The sequence below is a fragment of the Podarcis muralis genome, chromosome 10 (assembly GCF_964188315.1).
Source record: "Podarcis muralis chromosome 10, rPodMur119.hap1.1, whole genome shotgun sequence".
Lineage (NCBI taxonomy): Eukaryota > Metazoa > Chordata > Lepidosauria > Squamata > Lacertidae > Podarcis > Podarcis muralis.
This window is the reverse complement of record NC_135664.1, coordinates 54,383,344-54,402,611: the sequence shown is the minus strand read 5'-3', so window position 1 is coordinate 54,402,611 and position 19,268 is coordinate 54,383,344. Positions and strand designations below refer to the sequence as shown.

The 19,268-nt window shown below is 43.7% G+C and overlaps 1 protein-coding gene across 1 annotated transcript in view; it reads right to left on the bottom strand.

The window, feature by feature from the left end:
* The window catches only part of AKR1D1 (aldo-keto reductase family 1 member D1), a 43,592-nt gene that overhangs the window by 6,999 nt on the left and 17,325 nt on the right, over positions 1–19,268 (bottom strand). The window contains exons 2-5 of the mRNA XM_028746416.2: positions 9,939–10,106; positions 2,876–2,992; positions 1,378–1,455; positions 655–777 (exon numbers count right to left, since the gene is read on the bottom strand). Coding sequence (XP_028602249.1) covers positions 655–777; positions 1,378–1,455; positions 2,876–2,992; positions 9,939–10,106 — 486 coding nt within the window. The remainder of the gene's footprint in view (positions 1–654; positions 778–1,377; positions 1,456–2,875; positions 2,993–9,938; positions 10,107–19,268) is intronic.

Below are 19,268 nucleotides of genomic sequence, written 5' to 3'. Positions count from 1 at the left end.
GAAGAGACATGAGTGCATTTGTGAGAGAGGGGGAAGAAGTCTTGGGTAAGATGTATTTTAGGGGGGGGTTGGTGGGGGGGTGATTATAGGAGGAAGGAGAGGTGCTGAACGTGAGCCCAATGCTACTCTTGTTGCCCAAAGGGCCCCACAACAATCTGATACTGGCCTTGCATCTTATGATCTGGAGTGGGGCAGGTTTAAGATCGTTATGTCCCATGTCTGAAATTACTTAACCACTCATACACTAAGCCATCTGAAGCCATGAATATGCTCCCCACTGGGTAGTTCCCTCAGCATAAGACCATACGAAGAGCCTGCTGGACCAGGCTATTGGCCCATCTGGTCCAGCCGCCTGTTCTCACAACGCCCAACCAGATGCCTGTGGGAAACCCGCAAGCAGGACCTGAGCATCAGAGCACACTCTCCTCCTCTGGTTTGCAGCAGCTGGTATTCAGGAGCCTTACTGCCTCTGACTCTGGAAGCAGAGCACAGCCGTCATGGCGCAGCTACAAGATCGTAAGAATGGTCCATACAAGATGCTTTGGTACTCTGATACGTCACCCAAGTGCCAAACGCATACAGTGCATGTCAGATGATGTGAAAGCAACAAGATGCATGCTCATGTCACTGCCTCACTTTGCACGTCACCATTACCTGGTTGCTGACAGGCTTGTGCTTGAGTCCTGGTTTGTTGAGGATCATCTCCAGCTGCCTACGGTTGAAGTTGGACACCCCAATGGACTTCATTAGCCCTGCGTCTTTACATGCTTCCAAAGCCTGTCGGAATAAAACAGGCAAAACAGTGGGAAGGCAGCCGAGTAGAAGATTTATAGCAATTCCCCAAGGAGGGAGGGAAGGAGGGAGGGGACTCAGTAGCAACTAAGTGAGGAAAGAGCCAGGATGTAGAGGAGGACAGGAGAAGGCCAAGAAGCTTCTGGAGGGGGCAGACTTTGCTGAAGAAATAGCCTTTGTTCAAGAACTTAAATAAGGAAAGACAAGGAAGTGATTTATCTCCATAGCAGAAGGGGGAAAGGGGGAAAGGAAGAAGGAAAAAACTAATAGGCAGAAAAGTGAGATAGAGTGTTGATGGGAAGGTCAGATGAGAGGGGGAAAATAAGGCCCTATCTGGGGTAGTCTTCATGGAGCCACAATTCTCCAAAGCAAAGCTAGCTTGGGAGCACTGTGAGGAAGTAGAGCAGTGTCAAAATCCAGACCTACTTGACATTGTTCAGCAGCCTCAGGCCAGAAAAATGAAGATAAAGGTAACCAGGTAAGCTGGCCAGGATCTCTGACAGAGGAAGGGGCATGAAGTCTGCCCACACCTGGCTTTAGGAGATACAAAGATGATTGTTCCACAGCAGCTTCAGATCTACTCACCTCCCAAGTGGCACATAGGTCTGTCTCATGGTACATCCATTTCCCATTTTCATCTTTTGGGTAGATGCGCTCTCCAGGCTGAGGGGAAAAACACACACACAAATATGTTTGTGGAAGAGAAATCCACAATCCATAAGTATTCTGTTTTTTACTTTCCAGGGGAGAGGCAGTGGTTACCTTGGGACTTCTTGGAAAGATAGAAAGATATGTGTAGAAGAAGGTGGTAAGTGATTCAATTGGAAAGAAAGCACATATAAGAAGAAATGTGTACTTAGGTTAACAGAAAATGGACATGGAGGTTGAACTTTGTCATCTGAAGCTGAAATGTATCTCCATTGCTTGAACACATGTACCAAATTTCATTCTGAAATTCCAGTGGTCTTCAGAGATCTCACATTACAAAACAAACTGCCTTTTGCAAGTTTGCTTCCTTGATTCCCAAGAAGGGGCTTGGGCTTCAAGTGACGTCTGATTTATTTTAACAAGTTACACTCTGCCTTTTGATCAAAATTATATCCAAAGCAATTTACAATACAATACATTAAAACAACACACACACACAAAATAACAATAATAACAGCAATATCCTTTTTCTGGCCAGCAGCCGATGCCTGCATGCCTTTCCCTCTATGCTGATTCACACATTACTCTGAACACATGTACAAGCACACTGGTTTCTCTGTTATCCCACCTATACACATATACCTGGCTATGTGTCCCCATAGGTGCTGTTTACTACATAGCAGCCAGAGAGTTGTTTTTCAGCAGGAAACCAACACACACACACACACACACACACACACACACACACACACACACACTGATCTGCACTGGGTGTATGGCATTGAACTGGGATTTTCCATGAAAAGAAAAGTGTCAGCATGAAGCCTGCTTTTTAAAAAGAGTGAATTTAGTAATGTGTAGCGCGGCCCTTTGAAATGACTGTTGGAGCATTGTGGGATTTGCGGGAGGAGAGGGAAAGGACTGAAAAAAATTCCATGGAGTTGTCAAGATCTGAGGGTACAAACATGAAAGAATGATCTGCCTAAAGGAATTCCTGTTTGCCTCCCCTCATACCCTGCTTGTGTGTTTGCAAGGAATGCATATTCTACACAAAAGCTGTATGTTCTCCAGTCCTTGCTTGCCAACACTACAGACAGAATGTTGAACGAGCAAGTCGTTAAACCAAAGGTCTCGCTTTGCTTGGCAAATTAAAAAATTCATGGCAAATTTATGTTTTTATAAATTAGTGTGTGCAACTTACCCTATATGCAAATCTGCCTCCGTGTGTGTGTGTGTGTGTGTGTGTGTGTGTGTGAGAGAGAGAGAGAGAGAGAGAGAGAGAGAGAGAGAGAGAGAGAGAGAGAGATGCATTTTGGGTGGTGAGTCAGTGGCCTCTCTACCTGTAAATGTGAAGTTTACTCCAGGTATTCTTCCTAGTTCAGACTGGAACACACTAACACACTAGGAGGAGCTCTAACACAACTTTTCTCTTTACCTTAAAAGCCATCGGCAGCTCAATAATGTAGAGATCAACGTAGTCAAGCTGCAAGATCTTCAATGTCTTCTCCAGAGTTGGACGCACCAGCTCTGGTGGATGGCATGTGTTCCACAGCTTGAGGGAGAAGAGGAAGAAAACATAAATAAATGTGATAGAACCTTCACCGCAAGCTAAATGCTGAAACGAAGAAAATATGGCATTGCAAGAGCATGTTGACCGAAGTTAACCACAGGCAGATACACTTGGAGAACCATTATAAATAGCAAGGTTACAACAAAAACTGTTCTTTCAGAGGGTATGGAATTTTCCATGATCAATAATTGCAACGGCAGTAAGGAGTGCTTGATGTCAGATGATCCATTTTTCCTTTGCTTGAGCTCAGGATCCCGGCTGAAAGATGGCTTAATGTCATGGTGACTTCCTGTCTTGGCCAGGATTGGCTGCACTTGGGAGTTCCCAATTGGAGACCACACATTAAGTATCCTGATTGTTCCTTTGAACCCATGACTTTATCTGCGTGATCTCATATATGAAGGGACAGCTCTGGAGATAATTGCCTCACAGCCAAAATTAGACCTGCTGGGCCAAACTAAACCCCAACACTGATGTATCTAACAAAAGGAATTTTAGGTCACGAAAGTGTTTGCCATAATAAATTGTTAGCCTTTATGGTGCCACAAAACTCTTTGTTCTTCTTGCATGGCAGTCCAGAAGCAGCAGCCACTTCAACAGAAGTAAACTGTAATGCTGCAATCCTACACCCAGTTACCTGAGAGTAAATCCCACCTAACTAACCGAGGCTTACTTCTGAGGAGTTATGTATACGGTTCTGCTGCAGGAATAGGACCCAGTTCTTGGCTTCATTTGATCATTTTCATGGCAAGCAGCTCCAGAAAACAAAAACAAAAACCCTTTCTAGGAAAGGCTATGAACGCTGGGTTATTCTTTGCATTGTAAATATTAGCTTCTTGTTTCATCATGGGTCTTCTCTCTTCCCAACTCTCTTTTTACTATTTGTGTTCAAGAGGATCTTCTCAGTGTACATAGCAGTCATGTGTCAATAAGCGAGAGCACCAGGAAGCTGCCAAATTATTCTTTTGTCCCAGGACATCACTTTCTCTGCAAACATTGCTTTCAACTTAATGAAATAGAAGAACTATTGGGATGGGGGTGGGGAGGAGCAGCCAAACAACCAAAATTTCTGGCAGTGTAGGGAAATCGGGGGTGAGGTGGGGGTTGGACCTTCAAGTTCTTTGCATGCAATAAAATAAAATAATGCTTTGCTTTGAGAACTGTGCCAGAATACAGATGCTGCTGCTTTCAGCCAGCAAATAATTTTTGATTGTGCACAATTATCCTGGCACTTGCGAGTTTGGAATAATTTCTGATGAGTCAGTTGCCAAACTTCAGCTCAACCTTCTTCAAGCTGGCAGACTGCAGATGTTGTTGGACTACAACTCCCTTCATCCTCAGCCACTGGCTCAATTGAGTGAGGGTGATGGGAGCTGAAGTCCAAACCTTCTGGAGGGCAAGGCATTGTCGAAAGCTGCTGTAGAACTTCTACAGATTTCAGAGATCTAGCTGTTTTGAGTAAAGATAGTTAGAACTGGATTATCAAAGTGTCCTTTGCACTGCTTATCATCAAAACCTAAGAATTTTAGACAAAGCGCTTCCATAAATAGATGGTAACAATCGTAATTATGCAGAAGGAAAAGGAACAATCATATTATCTAGAAATATTCCAACAAACCAACACACCTGTCACTTATAATAGATTGTACAGTGGAACCTTGGTTCTCGAATGGCTCAGTTGACAAACAAATCGGCTCCCAAATGCCAAAAACCTGGAAGTAAGTGATCCGATTTTCGAACATCTTCCGGAAGCTGAACGTCCGATGGAGCTGTCGGCTATTGTTTCCGGGGTGCCTGCGCTAATCAGAAGCCATGCCTTGGTTTTCTAACGTTTCGGGAGTCGAACAGATTAAGTTCGAGAACCAAGGTTCCACTGTATTAGACCAATAATCAGCAACTTAATATATCCCTTTCCACATCCACACAATGCATTTAAAGCACTCTTATGCCACTTTCTGACTTAACAAACTATAGAGCGCTGACCTCACAGAGCTAAAATTTCCAGCACCTTTAACAAATTTCAGTTCCCAGGATTCTCCATGAATGCTGAGATGATATAAGGTGGGTTTTTTTAATGTATCTTGTGGGCGTAGCCAATGGTATCTCAAGGAAAATTCCCCACAGTATCTATGGAGCAGAATGAAAGCAAATTTTCATCAAGAACTGTGCCTCATGGGTTACGGCCCAATGTATTTCTTTAGGGCAGAAATCTCTCTCTGTGTGTCTAGATTTTGGAATCTGGCAAGCAGAATGGTCTGCAACAGGCATAGGCAAACTCGGCCCTCCAGATGTTTTGGGACTACAACTCCCATCATCCCTAGCTAACAGGACCAGTGACCAGGGATGATGGGAATTGTAGTCTCAAAATATCTGGAGTGCCGAGTTTGCCTATGCCTGGTCTGCAAGGTCTCAGATGAACTAAGGCAATGTTACCAGTGTGAAGGATATGCAAGATTTGTTGCTCCAAGCTGGCTAGCAGCACTAGGTGGACCCAGCGGTCGATCTGGATGCCCTATTTGAATGTCATGCTTCTTATCATCTATTTATTGTTATTTATTATGACATTTCTATCCCACCTTTCCTCTAAGGAGCTCAAGGCTGCATACACTGTTCTTCTCTGCTTCCGATTTTAATCTCACAACAACCCTTTGAGGTAGGCTCAGAGACAGTGACTAGCCCAAGGTCATTCCTGCGTGCTTCATGGCTGAGTGGAGATTTGAACCCTGGTCTCCTAGTCCAGCTCTCTGACCATTACAACCACACGGTCATATAAAAATGTAGCCACATTGTGACTTGGACAGTTTTTGACCATTTTCTCATGTTAGGAATTCTATAGCTCTCTTTTTCTCATTAGGCACCAACCAGCCACTCAGGATTTGTGAAATAACACTTCATCGGTGGCTTTGAGACCAACTTCTCCCTCATTCAAGAGGTTTACTTGACTGGAGATTAAGGCTTAAAGATTGCTGTCTAGATTTCAGCGGCCTCCTCTTCCTTTTCAAAAATATAAAAATCAAGACTTAGACACAAGAAATTAGCCATTTCCTGCAGTCCGGCACAGATCAATTAGCAGCTTCAGAGACGGAGCCTCAGCCTAAGGGATTCTGGCTTTTATTTTCAGCCCTTCCCTCCTTGAAAGCCAGCTGCTTAATGGGGCAGTCTCAAGGGTAATTGGAACCACATTTATACCAACCATTCTTCAATTTCAGAAGTCCTTGGGATTCTTAGGGAGTCTCCCCACCCCCCTTTTCCTACTCCGCAGCTCGCCTCCCAAACTGCATTGTCATGGCTCTGAATTTAAAAAATAAAAAGTAGCATGAAACAGGAACAGCTGGAATATTCCCTTTAGGTTAGTAAACAGCAGTGGAGGTAATAGAGACAAGGCTTTAGCAATGCTCTTAACCAGTGGTTTTCAACCAGCGTGCTGTGGAAGCCTGGGGTACCTTGAATGATGGCCAGGGGTACCACAGGCAACACCGGCCTCTGTCTCTTTTTCCTCCCACCCAGTTGTTTTTTGCTTCCCATCCAGATGGATGCTTGGGCACAACCTGGTGCATAACTAATGGTGAGCTTGTAAGAGAGAGCCAGGAAACATTCAAAAACATTGCTGGGTTAGGCAAAGGGGTGAGGGAAGGACAGATGTGCAACAGAGGAAATAGCACTTTTGCAACATCTTTGTTTATGATACACTGGCAAGAATACAGAAAACCAAACAGTTCTATTTAGATAGCAGTAGGCTTGTAGGAGAGCCAGTGTGGTGTAGTGGTTAAGAGCGGTGGACTTGTAATCTGGTGAACTGGGTTCGCTTCCCCACTCCTCCACATGCAGCTGCTGGGTGACCTTGGGCCAGTCGCACTTCTCTGAAGCCTCTCAGCCCCACTCACCTCACAGAGTGTTTATTGTGGGGGAGGAAGGGAAAGGAGAATGTTAGCCGCTTTGAGACTCCTTCAGGTAGTGATAAAGCGGGATATCAAATCCAAAACTCCTCTTCTCTTCTCTTCTCTTCTCCTTGTGTCTCTGCCTCCCAAAGGCTTGTACAGCTGTTTATTGCAGCATCCCTGGCTATAAGCTCCACAGGCGAATGGTCCTCTGAGAGGTACCTCTCTTTGGGGCAGAGGGGTCAGCTCAGAGACTGGGGGTGGCAGCAGTAGCTGCCTGGAGGACTCCCAATGAGAGGGAAGAAGAGAGGAGGCTGAGGGAACACTACACAAGGGAGGGTGTTCAAAAAAGGGTGAGAGGCTGCCAGCTCTGCAGGGAAGGGGTGACATAACTGGGCTCCTGAGCCCCACAGGGGTGCCACAGAAAGAATGTAGTTGGTCAAGGGAACTGTGGACTCAAAAAGGTTGAAAACCTCTGCCTTTCACTGTTCAGCCACACAGGGTCTTTTTGCTAGAGGACCTTGTGGAGTTGGCCTTAAATAAGAAGTCGAAAATGTTAGGCTTGGGGTCCAAATGTAGCCCTCCATGCCTCTCTCTCTGGGCCTGGGGGCTGTTCCCATGCCATGCTCCGCACTGCCCCTGTTCTGTGCCCTGTTATTTAGTCGTGTCCAACTCTTCGTGCCCCCATGGACCAGAGCACGCCAGGCACTCCTGTCTTCCACTGCCTCCCACAGTTTGGTCAAAATCATGCTGGTAGCTTCGAGAACACTGTCCAACCATCTCGTCCTCTGTTGTCCCCTTCTCCTTGTGCCCTCAATCTTTCCCAACATCAGGGTCTTTTCCAGGGAGTCTTCTCTTCTCATGAGGTGGCCAAAGTATTGGAGCCTCAGCTTCAGGATCTGTCCTTCCAGTGAGCACTCAGGGCTGATTTCCTTAAGAATGGATAGGTTTGATATTCTTGCAGTCCATGAGACTCTCAAGAGTCTCCTCCAGCACCATAATTCAAAAGCATCAATTCTTCGGCGATCAGCCTTCTCTATGGTCTAGCTCTCACTTCCATACATCACTACTGGGAAAACCATAGCTTTAACTATTCGGACCTTTGTTGGCAAGGTGATGTCTCTGCTTTTTAAGATGCTGTCTAGGTTTGTCATTGCTTTTCTCCCAAGAAGCAGGCGTCTTTTAATTTCACGACTGCTGTCACCACCTGCAGTGATCATGGAGCCCAAGAAAGTAAAATCTCTCAATGCCTCCATTTCTTCCCCTTCTTCTGTGCCCTACCTGAGTGCATTTGCATGGCTGTAATATTTCATTGAACTGTGATCATGCCTCTTGCTTACATATTATTTTTTTATATTGTAATTTTTTTGTTGTGAACCACTCTGAAATCTATGGATGAAGGGCAGTATACAAATTTAATAATAATAATAAATAGATGGAGGATGAAAGTGTGTGCATATGTTGAAGCCTCTATGTTACGTGTGTACAAAACTATAAATGGTATAGTCTCAACATTCCCCCATGGTGAGCAAGTGTCGCAGGTGAGCATGCTACACCTTGTCTTTAAAAGCTTGGCAGATGGGGTGTGTCAAGTTGTTGGGACATCTCTGTTGCTTCTGTCCAGTTCTGAACCTCTTGCCCTGCTCTTGAATTCTTGAATCATGACTTCTAAGCCTCTTGTCTGCTCCTGAATCTGTATCATTATTTGCCCTAAGAAATATCTCTATCTTACTTACAAGTAAGAGCCTCTGCTTGTATGTTTTGGGGGCAGGAGCTAGGACATCCCAATGGCTTAACAGGTATCCATGCCGTTTCTGACTGTGGAGATAGAATAGCCTTATCCTCCATGAATTTGTCTAATCTCATCACCTGTACATGTAATTTGAACCATAACATTGTTTGCTGAAATGCTTCTTCTATGATGTGCTGAGGCAAAGGTACTTGGGAAATACCGTATTTTTTGCTCCATAGGACGCACTTTTTTACTCTTAAAAAGTAAGGGGAAATGTCTGTGCGTCCTATGGAGCGAATGTGTGGTCCCTGGAGCCAAATTGCCGGAGTGCGGCATGCTCTTGGACTGCTCTTGGGGGGTGGGGGGTGGAGCCGCGCTCGTCTGCCGGCAGCCTCAGCTGCCCCCTGCAGCCCCGGGAAGCTTTGGAGCAAGGGGAGGGCTGTGCGCCCATGCCCCACACTCCTGGGCTGCTGAATGGGGGCGGGGGTGCTGCTCTGCCAGCTGCCTGCCCTTCCCCTCAAGGTTTGGAGCAGCGGGCAGGCTGTTAACCAATTAACCAACTCTTTCAAACAAGAACTTAGTATTTTTATTAGGAAATGTGTACTCTTCTGTGACCTACGGAACAGCTCTGTGTGCTTTAACAGCAAGGAAATTCTGTGTAGCAAAAAAAGAGGAAAGGATTAGTGTAGTGAGACCAGGAGATTCTTTAAAATCCTAAGTGGGTCTATTATCTTTGATTGCACTGGGATTTTTTTTATTATTATTACGTATATTGTTTTATATTATTGTAATTTTCAATATGGGAATTTTAAGAGGAAACTTGTCAAGGCCAATGGCAAAGACGTTAAGTTGCTGAAGAGCAGAATCTGAAGAAAGGCTTCTCATATCATTACAATATCTTTCTTGAGGGGTGGAGACAGTAAATTTATATATATATATATATTCTTTTTGAAGCTACATATAAAGCATTTGTGAGAAATGACCCTTGACACCAGTCCATCAGCCAAGCAAATAATTAATGATGGCACAGAGAGCAAGGAGAGATTTTCTTAGGAGATCGGGACTGTCCGTGACACCGTGAGAAGCCGGGATGGCTAAAGGATTTTGGGGACTGTCCCAGGAATTTCAGGATGGTTGGAGAGTGTGGCTTGTAGCTCCTTCCAATGTTGTTTGCCCTGCACACAATTTTCCTTTGATTCCTTACCTGCCAAAACCTCCCGCATTTCACCTTTGACTTGAAGAAAACAAAATGCAGGTTAAGGCCAACGAGATGTGTTCCTGACACTCCCCACCCTCACCAATAATTAGGATTTCTCACCTTGCCACAATAAAAGATGTCTTCACGCTTGACCTTTCCTTCAGAGATCTTCTCCCGGATGGCCTGTCCCACTTCATGTTCGTTGTAATACACAAAAGCACCGTCAATGTGGCGGTAACCTGCATCAATGGCGGTTTTCACAGATTCGGCACAAGTGCCTTTGGGGGTCTGCCAATCAGGAGAGAGAAGGGGGGGGAGAGCTTTATTTTTGTATTTATACCTCCTTTCAACCTCCACAGCCACCCGCCCCCTGCAAAAGAATGGCTAAAGCCACAAAAGGAACAAGTCACGGAAATGAACTTAGGATACCAATCAAGCCACATTTAAACGCAAGCCTGCTAAAAACAAAAGAAGAGCATACTGAAATATAGCTCTAGAGGCTTTACGGAACAGAAGTTTGGAGAACTTATATCTGGCCTATACATTTACTAAAGGTAAAGGTAAAGGTACCCCTGCCCATACGGGCCAGTCTTGTCAGACTCTAGGGTTGTGCGCTCATCTCACTCTATTTTTTTTTATATATATATATAAAATTTTTATTGATTTTCCAACATAAAATAAACACAATACACTTCACAATACAACAACAAACAAAACAAAAAACAAAACATATAAACACATATAGTTTCATAACCTCCTTTTCTTAAACTTGTTTCGCCGACTTCCCCATGCCTCCCTTTTCTGCATCCCTTTTTTAAAAAAAATTTCAGCAACCCCCTCGCTTCATTAACATGTTTGTGCACTTTCTTTGATCTTACCTCCTTTACCCAATCATTTACAGCTGTAATTCTATTTTTTCCAATACCCTTGACATTTTAACACTCATTAATTTTATAACAGTTCTTGAGATAGACTTTAAATTTCTTCCAATCTTCTTCCACCGTCTCTTTTCCTTGGTCACGGATTCTGCCAGTCATCTCAGCCAGTCCCATGTAATCAATCACCTTCATCTGCCATTCTTCCAGCATGGGTAGTTCTTGTGTCTTCCAATACTTTGCTAAGAGAATCCTTGCTGCTGTGGTAGCATACATAAAAAACGTCCTATCCTTCCTTGACACCAATTGGCCAACCATGCCCAGGAGAAAGGCCTCTGGTTTCTTGTGAAAGGTACATTTAAGGACCTTCTTAATTTCATTATAAATCATTTCCCAGAAAGCCTTAATCCTCGGGCACGTCCACCAAAGGTGATAAAAGGTACCTTCAGTCTCATTACATTTCCAGCATTTATTATTGGGCAAGTGATAGATTTTTGCAAGCTTGACTGGGGTCATGTACCACCTATAAATCATTTTCATAATATTCTCTCTTAAGGCATTACATGCCGTAAACTTTATACCGGTGGTCCATAACTGTTCCCAGTCAGCAAACATAATGTCCTGACCAATATCTTGTGCCCACTTAATCATAGCTGATTTAACTGTTTCATCCTGTGTATTCCACTTCAACAGCAAGTTATACATTCTTGACAAATTCTTGGTATTGGGTTCTAACAATTCCGTTTCTAATTTTGATCTCTCCACCTGGAAGCCAATTTTCCTGTCCTGTTTGAATACCTCATTTATCTGAAGGTAATGAAGCCAATCTCTTACTTTAAACTTCAAATTCTCATAACTCCGTAATTTCACTTTTCCTCCTTCTTGTTCTAGAATTTCGGAGTATTTTGGCCATTTAGAATCCATATTAAGTTTTTTTACTTCCTTAGCCTCCATTGGTGACAACCACCTAGGGGTTTTGTTTTCCAGCAAGTCTTTATATCGAATCCAAACATTGTATAGTGCTTTCCTAACAATATGGCTTTTAAAACCTTTATGAGATTTTACCTTGTTATACCATATATATGCATGCCAACCAAACCTGTTCTTGAAACCTTCCAAGTCTAAAATGTCCGTGTTCTCAAGAAGTAGCCAATCTTTCAACCAGCAGAAAGCCGCTGATTCATAATATAGTTTTAAGTCCGGCAGGGCAAACCCCCCTCTTTCTTTTGCATCAGTTAATATCTTTAATTTTATTCTGGGCTTTTTGCCCTGCCAGACAAATTTAGATATATCTTTCTGCCACCTCTTGAAACAGTCCATTTTATCCAGAATCTGTAATGTTTGAAATAAAAACAGCATTCTTGGCAACACATTCATCTTGATAACAGCAATTCGGCCTAACAAGGAAAGTCTTAGATTTGACCATATTTCTAAATCTTTCTTAATTTCTGTCCAACCTTTCTCATAGTTGTCTTTGAATAAATTCACATTCTTAGACGTCAAGTTAACCCCCAGGTATTTCACTTTCTTTGCTACCATTAAACCAGTTTCACTATGAAACCTCTCTCTTTCAGGAACTGTTAAATTTTTCTCCAATACTTTCGTTTTCTGCTTGTTCAGCCTAAAGCCTGCTACTTGACCAAATATTTGAATTAATTCTAAAACTCTTTTCGTGCTAGTGTCTGGCTCCTGTAAAGTCAATACCAGGTCATCTGCAAATGCTCTCAGTTTGTACTGTTTGGCTCCGACCTAAATCCCTTTAACCAGCTGGTCCCCTCTGATAATGTTTAACAAAACCTCCAAGACAGATATAAAAAGTAATGGGGATATTGGGCACCCCTGTCGTGTCCCTTTTTCAATATTAAATTCTTCAGTTACCACATTATTTACAATTAACTTTGCTTTTTGCTCAGAGTAAATTGCACCTATACCATTCTCAAAACCTTGGCCTACCCCCATCCCTTGTAGATTCTTCTTCATAAAGCTCCAAGAAATATTGTCAAAGGCTTTCTCCGCATCCACAAATATTAATACTGCTTTGGTATTAATATTGGTTTCTAATAATTTCATAATGTCTATTATGTTTCTCACGTTATCTGACAAATGTCTACCTGGGAGAAAGCCTGCTTGCTCCTTATGAATCTCTCCAACCAATACCCTTTTCAATCTTTTTGCCAAAATGTCTGCAAAAATTTTGTAATCCACATTGAGTAGTGATATAGGGCGGTAGTTCTTAACCTGGTTCTTCTCAGTCTCAGTTTTTGGTATAAGTGTAATATACGCTTCCTTCCACGATTCGGGTGCCTTCTTCCCTTCCAAAATTTCATTACAGACTTCCTTCAATGGTTGTACCAACCATTCTTTCAAAGCTTTGTAGTATCTGGAAGTCAATCCATCCGGTCCCGGAGATTTTCCCAATTGCATGTTTTGAATGGCTCCCTCTATTTCTTGTTCTGTTATTTTCTGGTTCAAAATCACTTTACTTTGGTCTGAAATTTTTGGTAATCCATATTTCTTAATGAACTCTTCTATTTCTTCTTCATTCACCGGCCCTTGTGCATATAATTTCCTGAAATAACTCTGAAAGCAGTTTCTGATCTCGTTTGGCTTATAAATATTCCTTCCTTCAACCTCTAAATTTGTGACTGTATTCAATTTCTGTCTCTTCCTCAGTTGCCATGCCAAGAGTTTCCCACATTTGTCTGCCAATTCAAATGTTTTTTGTCTCATTTGCTTTATTTTCCATTCTATCTCCTGGTTCATCAGTTCCATGTATTGCCTCTGATACAACTTAATTTCTCTCAAAATTTCATGAGACTTTGGCTTTGATCTCAATTTTTTTTCTCCTTCTTTTATTTTTTCCATGATCTTATCCTTCTTCTCATTCTGTCTCTTCCTTTTTATAGTATTCTGTTGTATTAGGAATCCTCGCATGACGGCTTTGCTTGCGTCCCAAATTATTCTTTTCTCCACCTCTGTCCTCAGATTTATCTCAAAGTAATCCTTCACAGTTTTCTGGGCCTTTTTATAAACCTCTTCGTCTCTAAATAGAGAGTCATTCATCCTCCACCTAAAGGAGTCAGCTGTTGTTAATTTCATCTCCATCTTTACGGCATTATGGTCGGAGCAAGTCTTTGGGCAGATTTCCACTTTCTTAATCTTTGGTGCCATTCCACTAGTCACCCAAATTTGGTCGATTCTTGTCCAAGTCATTTTTGCTTCAGAGAAAAAAGTTCCCTCTCTCTCGAGAGGGTTCCTTGTTCTCCAAATGTCAATCAAGTCCATATTGTCTGTCATTTCGAAGAAAGTCTTTGGTAGTCTCCCATCCTTAGAAACCACCTGTCTTTGTGCTTTGTCCATATTTGTGGAGACAACTCCATTCATGTCTCCCATCATGATTACATTGTAATCCATATAGTCCATTAAGGTCTCATGCAATTTCTTGAAAAATTCTGACTTCCCTTCATTCGGTGCATAAATCCCTAGAATCAATAGTTTTTTCTCCTTGGACTTGAATTTCAATTGCCAAATATCTTCCTTGCTCATCTTTAAAGATTAATTTTGGGGCCAACCTTTCCTTTGCGTAGATGACCACCCCTCTTTTCTTTACTTTGTCTGATGAAATAAATTCTTGGCCTAGTCTTTTATTAATAAGTAATTTTCTATGTACCCTAGTCACGTGGGTTTCTTGCAAGCAAATCAAGTCCAATTGTTCTTTTTTCAAAATATGAAAGACCTCGCGTCTTTTCCTGGGAAGGTTCAGTCCATTACAATTCCAGCTTAGAAATTGCAGAGCCATCTTGTAGTTTATTTAGTTGCTCCTCCAACTGCTCCAAGCAGTTCTTCTTCCTGTGTAGGTGATTTAAGCTCAAATGTTAAGTTCGAAATTTCTGATATCCCTTTTACTTCTGTAGTCTGTTCCACTACTTCCTTCAGAAGGTCCTCTTCATTTCTTTCTAGAAAATGCTCTTTATCTTGCACTGTTTTTATTTTAACTTTCTTTCCTTTGTAGCTAAAGGACAGGCCTTGTGGATACTCCCACCTGAATGGTATATTGTTCTTTCTCAACAGGTTGACCAAGTCCTTATAGTGTGTTCTCACCTCCAGAATGTATTTAGGGATATCCTTGTAGATCTGCACGAAGACATCCTCAATCTCTAAAGTTTTTTGAAAATGTAGGCTTAATATTCTGTCTCTTTCCTCTTTAGATCTTAAAAGTTATCAAACAGTCCCTTGGTTTCTTTATATTTTGTCTCCGACCCAGTCTGAACGCTGTTACTATCTTGAATTCTTCCTCCTTCAAGTTTACTTGCCAAAATTCTGAAAGCTCTTTTGTGAGGAAATCCACCAAATTATCTTTTTCGCTTTCAGGAACAAGTCTCAGTCTCAAATTCCTCTCCTTCCTCTGTAGTTCCAATAGTGACAAGGCCGCCTCATGTTCATCCAACTTTTTACAAACAGGCACTAGTTTTTCCTGTGTAGTTTCTGCAGAGGTTTTTGCTTCTTCAGCAATTTTTCGGATTGTAGAATTCTCTTCAATTAATTTATTTATAGTCTCTGCATTAGACGTGATGCTTTTAGTATTCAGATCTAGTTTTGTTGAAAGATCTGTCAACTGCCTGGAATTTTCTGTACTCTGCTTAGTCAAAGCTTCTAATGCTTCATTTATTTTAACCAGTGCCTGTGTCACTGTATCCATGGGTAAATTTGTCACTTTTTCCTGCCCGGCTGCACCTGCTGGTGCTGAGCCAGATATTGAGCCCCTTTTCTTTTGTGCAGCTTTGCTTTTAGATCTTGTTGCTATCTCTTCTGCCGTGCCACTCATATCCCAAGGTCGTTCCCACAGGAACAGCTTTTAAGAGGAAAATTCCACTGACTTATTATTTACAGTCTATTTTGTTACTGTTTCCCCACAGTCCTCTAGAGGGAGTAATCCAAGTAATCCAAAGTATCCCAGAGACAAAGAAACCAAAAGTCCCCGCAAAGAAGAGAGAGAAAGTTCATAGTATCTGTTTCTGTATCTGTTTTTTGGTATATTTCCAGCAGCAAAGCTGTCAATTAGTAACTTCAACTGGAGTCCAACTTATAACAGATAAAGTCACAACTTTGTAACAAGCAGATAAAGTCCCCACCTTGTAACAAATCTCCGACGACAGTTCTCAATCCCGGTGGCTAATTTAGGCAGTCCTTTCCCAAGAGATCAAAACGGCAGAAATCTTTTTCCCCTTCTCACTTTTTTCATGCAGGTTCAATAAGTCAATTCTTCCCCGCTGCCCCTGCCTGCTAGGGGGGAGGTTCAAGTTCAATGTCTGGGTTAAACAATTTCCAAATTATTTTCCATTCAGTTGCAGCTCTGTATTTTCGTTGCTTTGGTTATCATGCAGTCCGGGAAGGCAGACTTCCTTAATTTAACCTTTCCTGTTTTCAGCCGAAATTTAAAGATTTTTTAAGTCCCAGGAGCTTTCCAATCTTACTCACGGGTATCCTGCTTGAGTTTCAAATTTCAGGAAGGAATCGGCGCTCTCCGTTCATGGCGACGCGGCTTCTCTCCACAGGCTGGGTAGCGACTCTCAGCACCGCGCTCACCCCCGATGCCACTCCGGAGCCTTTAAAAAGGCTCCTTTGCAGTAAAGGGGGGCGCAAAGGGTGCCCGCCGAGTCTCCTTGTCCACAGGCTTCTGCACCTGTGATTTTAGGGGTCCCCGCTTTGTGCGCTCATCTCACTCTAGAGGCCAGGAGCCGGAGCCGTCCGCAGACACTTCCGGGTCACGTGGCCAGTGTGACATCGCTGCTCTGGCGAGCCAGCGCAGCACACGGAACGCCATTTACCTTCCCACTATAAAGCGGTACCTATTTATCTACTTGCACTTTAAGGGTGCTTTCAAACTGCTAGGTGGGCAGGAGCTGGGACCAAAAGACGGGAGCTCACCCCACCGCGGGGATTCTAACTGCCAACCATGCAATCGGCAAGTCCTAGGCGCTGAGGTTTTACCCACAGCACCACCCGTGTCCCCCATACATTTATTACTTTACTATATATCCTACTTTTCCTCCAAGGAACTCAAGCGGGTATAGATGGTGCTTCTCTTCCTCATCTCATGCTCACCACAACTCTGCAAGATAGTTTAGGTCGAGAGAGGGTGACCTGCCTGAAGTGTAGGTGGGTTCCCACGAGGCAAAACACAGTGATAACAGCACGAACCTTTATTGCAGTGTTTCCCAACCGGTGTTCCGCAGCACACTAGTGTGCCGCGAGACGTTGCCTGGTGTGCCGCGGGAAAAATTAAAAACTTCGAAAGATATCCGGAGAGGCGGCCTTCAGGCGAGTTTTAATTTTAATTTTCCTTCTCCCACTTAATGCCCCACGCTCTCCCGAGCAGCTTGCAGTCCTCGGTAACCACGGCGACCCGAGGGAGGGGAGGGAACAGGGAAGTCGAGGGTGGCGGCGAGCCGCAATGACGTCAGTGGGCCGCGCCGCCTCGCCCTGGCACGGTGTGAGAGCCCCGGCTAGTGGCGCGAGCTTCGGAATAAGTGGGATCCGCGTGCGCGAGACCGAGATCGCGGGTAAGGAGCTCAGCCCTGGGCAGGAGGAAGCGGGGCCGCGCGTGCGGGCCACATCCCCACAGAGAGCGAGCCTCCCCCGGCCCACCACTCCGGGCAGGTCCACTCGCATGAGGGGGCGGCGATGGCGACGGCCGGCAGCTTGCCTGCAATGCCATCCCTCGAGCAGGCGAGGAGCCCGGAGGCTACCAGATGCGAGTCCTCTTTCCCACCCTGCTCGGGAGTCCAGAGCACTTGGTCGCATTCAGGATCTAGAGTGGGGAAGCGGGGCTTGTGTCTGGGCTGGACACATTGGGCTGCCTGTGCCGCTCGACCTGCGGGGAGAAATCAGGGTGGGAGTCACGACCGTGAGGCAGGGCTGCCAAGTGTGGCAGAAGAGGACACGGCCGTCGCACCTGTCCTTAGGTAGGAGCTTCTTCCGTGTCGACCTGCTGCCCTAAAGTCTTGGCTTTTTTCTTGGCTTTTTGGCGGTTGGCACAGAAGGAAGGCAAGGGGGAGGGGGGGAAATTGAAACTTACACTTTCGTGTGTCCCTCCCGGCGTGACGCTGCGCGCTGACGTCACGGGGCTGTAATGGTGGTGTGCCTCGAGATTTTTTTCATGAAACAAGTGTGCCTTTGCCCAAAAAAGGTTGGGAAACACTGCTTTATTGAACTACATAACTGGGAAACAGAAGCAAAGCAACTACATATCCCACAATTGGCAGTATAGTGGTACCTTGGAAGCCGAACGGAATCTGTTCCAGAAGTTCGTTTGACTTCCAAAACATTCAGAAAGCAAGGCGCGGCTTCTGATTGGCTACATGAAGCTCCTGCAGCCAATCGGAAGCCACACCGCACGTTCGGGTTCCAAAAGAACCTTCACAAACTGGAACACTCGCTTCCGGGTTTGCGGTGTTTGGGAGTCAAAATGTCCGAGTGACAAAGTGTTCGGCTTCCAAGGTACGACTGTAGTTGGGGCTGGGTTTGTTTGTTTTGTTTTGTTTTGTTTTGTTTATTTGATTGTCCTGTGAACGGGGAAATCCAAATTAAAGAGGGTGGGGGGAAATATATTGGCATTTCGATGCCAACGATCCAGCATTCACCTTAAGAATGTTTCAATCTGCAGACATCCTGTGTTTATCATCATCTCATTTTCCCTTAACATTCTAGCCTGATTACCAGCTCTGGAGAAACTCAAAGGCTTGCTCACTATTTTGTGACATTTTCACTGGAATCCTGCACACCACAACCAGCAGGAGCCACTATAGCTATCAAGGAGTTTTACAATGAAATCCTATAATGTCTCCTCCTCAAAGTGTTACTTGGAAATTATTATTCTCAATAACTATTATTATTATTCCACCACATTTATAAATGAAGTTTATAGAAGGTGAACTTTCATTATTCTTAATTATAATAATGACAATTGATTAATGAATGGTTCTAAAGTGTGCCTTTAAAGTAGGCTACACCACCTCCATAAAATACAGACATTAAAACCCAAGATTGAAAATAGCAATAAACACACTTAACATTCAAATGCATCAGGAGAGAAGACAGTTCCCAAACACCGTCATAACGGCCAAATGCAGACTGGAATAAATAAATGGGCAAACCACTTAACACCAGAACCAAAATCTGAGGAGTATAAGAGCAGGTCACAGAAAGTGCCTAAAGCGTTTTGAAATGTTCCAGACGAGGCAGCTCAGGTTTTATTTTTTAGCAGAACTCTGAAGATGCAAGTTACACGAGGGAGCATTCCCAGAATTTCCATCTGGCAAAAGGTGAGATGTTGTATTTCCTAGAAAACACCAAAGCACCAGAACACACCCAGCTTTTAAGGAGAGGGAGGGAATAATAATGCTGGCAGCCTTCCTTAAGTAATGTAGGCATCAAGAAACGAGCAAAAATAAATCTAAGGAAAGAAGGAACTCAGAAACAGCAGATAAAAGAGGTAACTGGGGTGATGAGTATATAATATAAACCATCTATCTAGGACACACATTGCTGTGCCTTCCAAGATGACGTCTTCCTT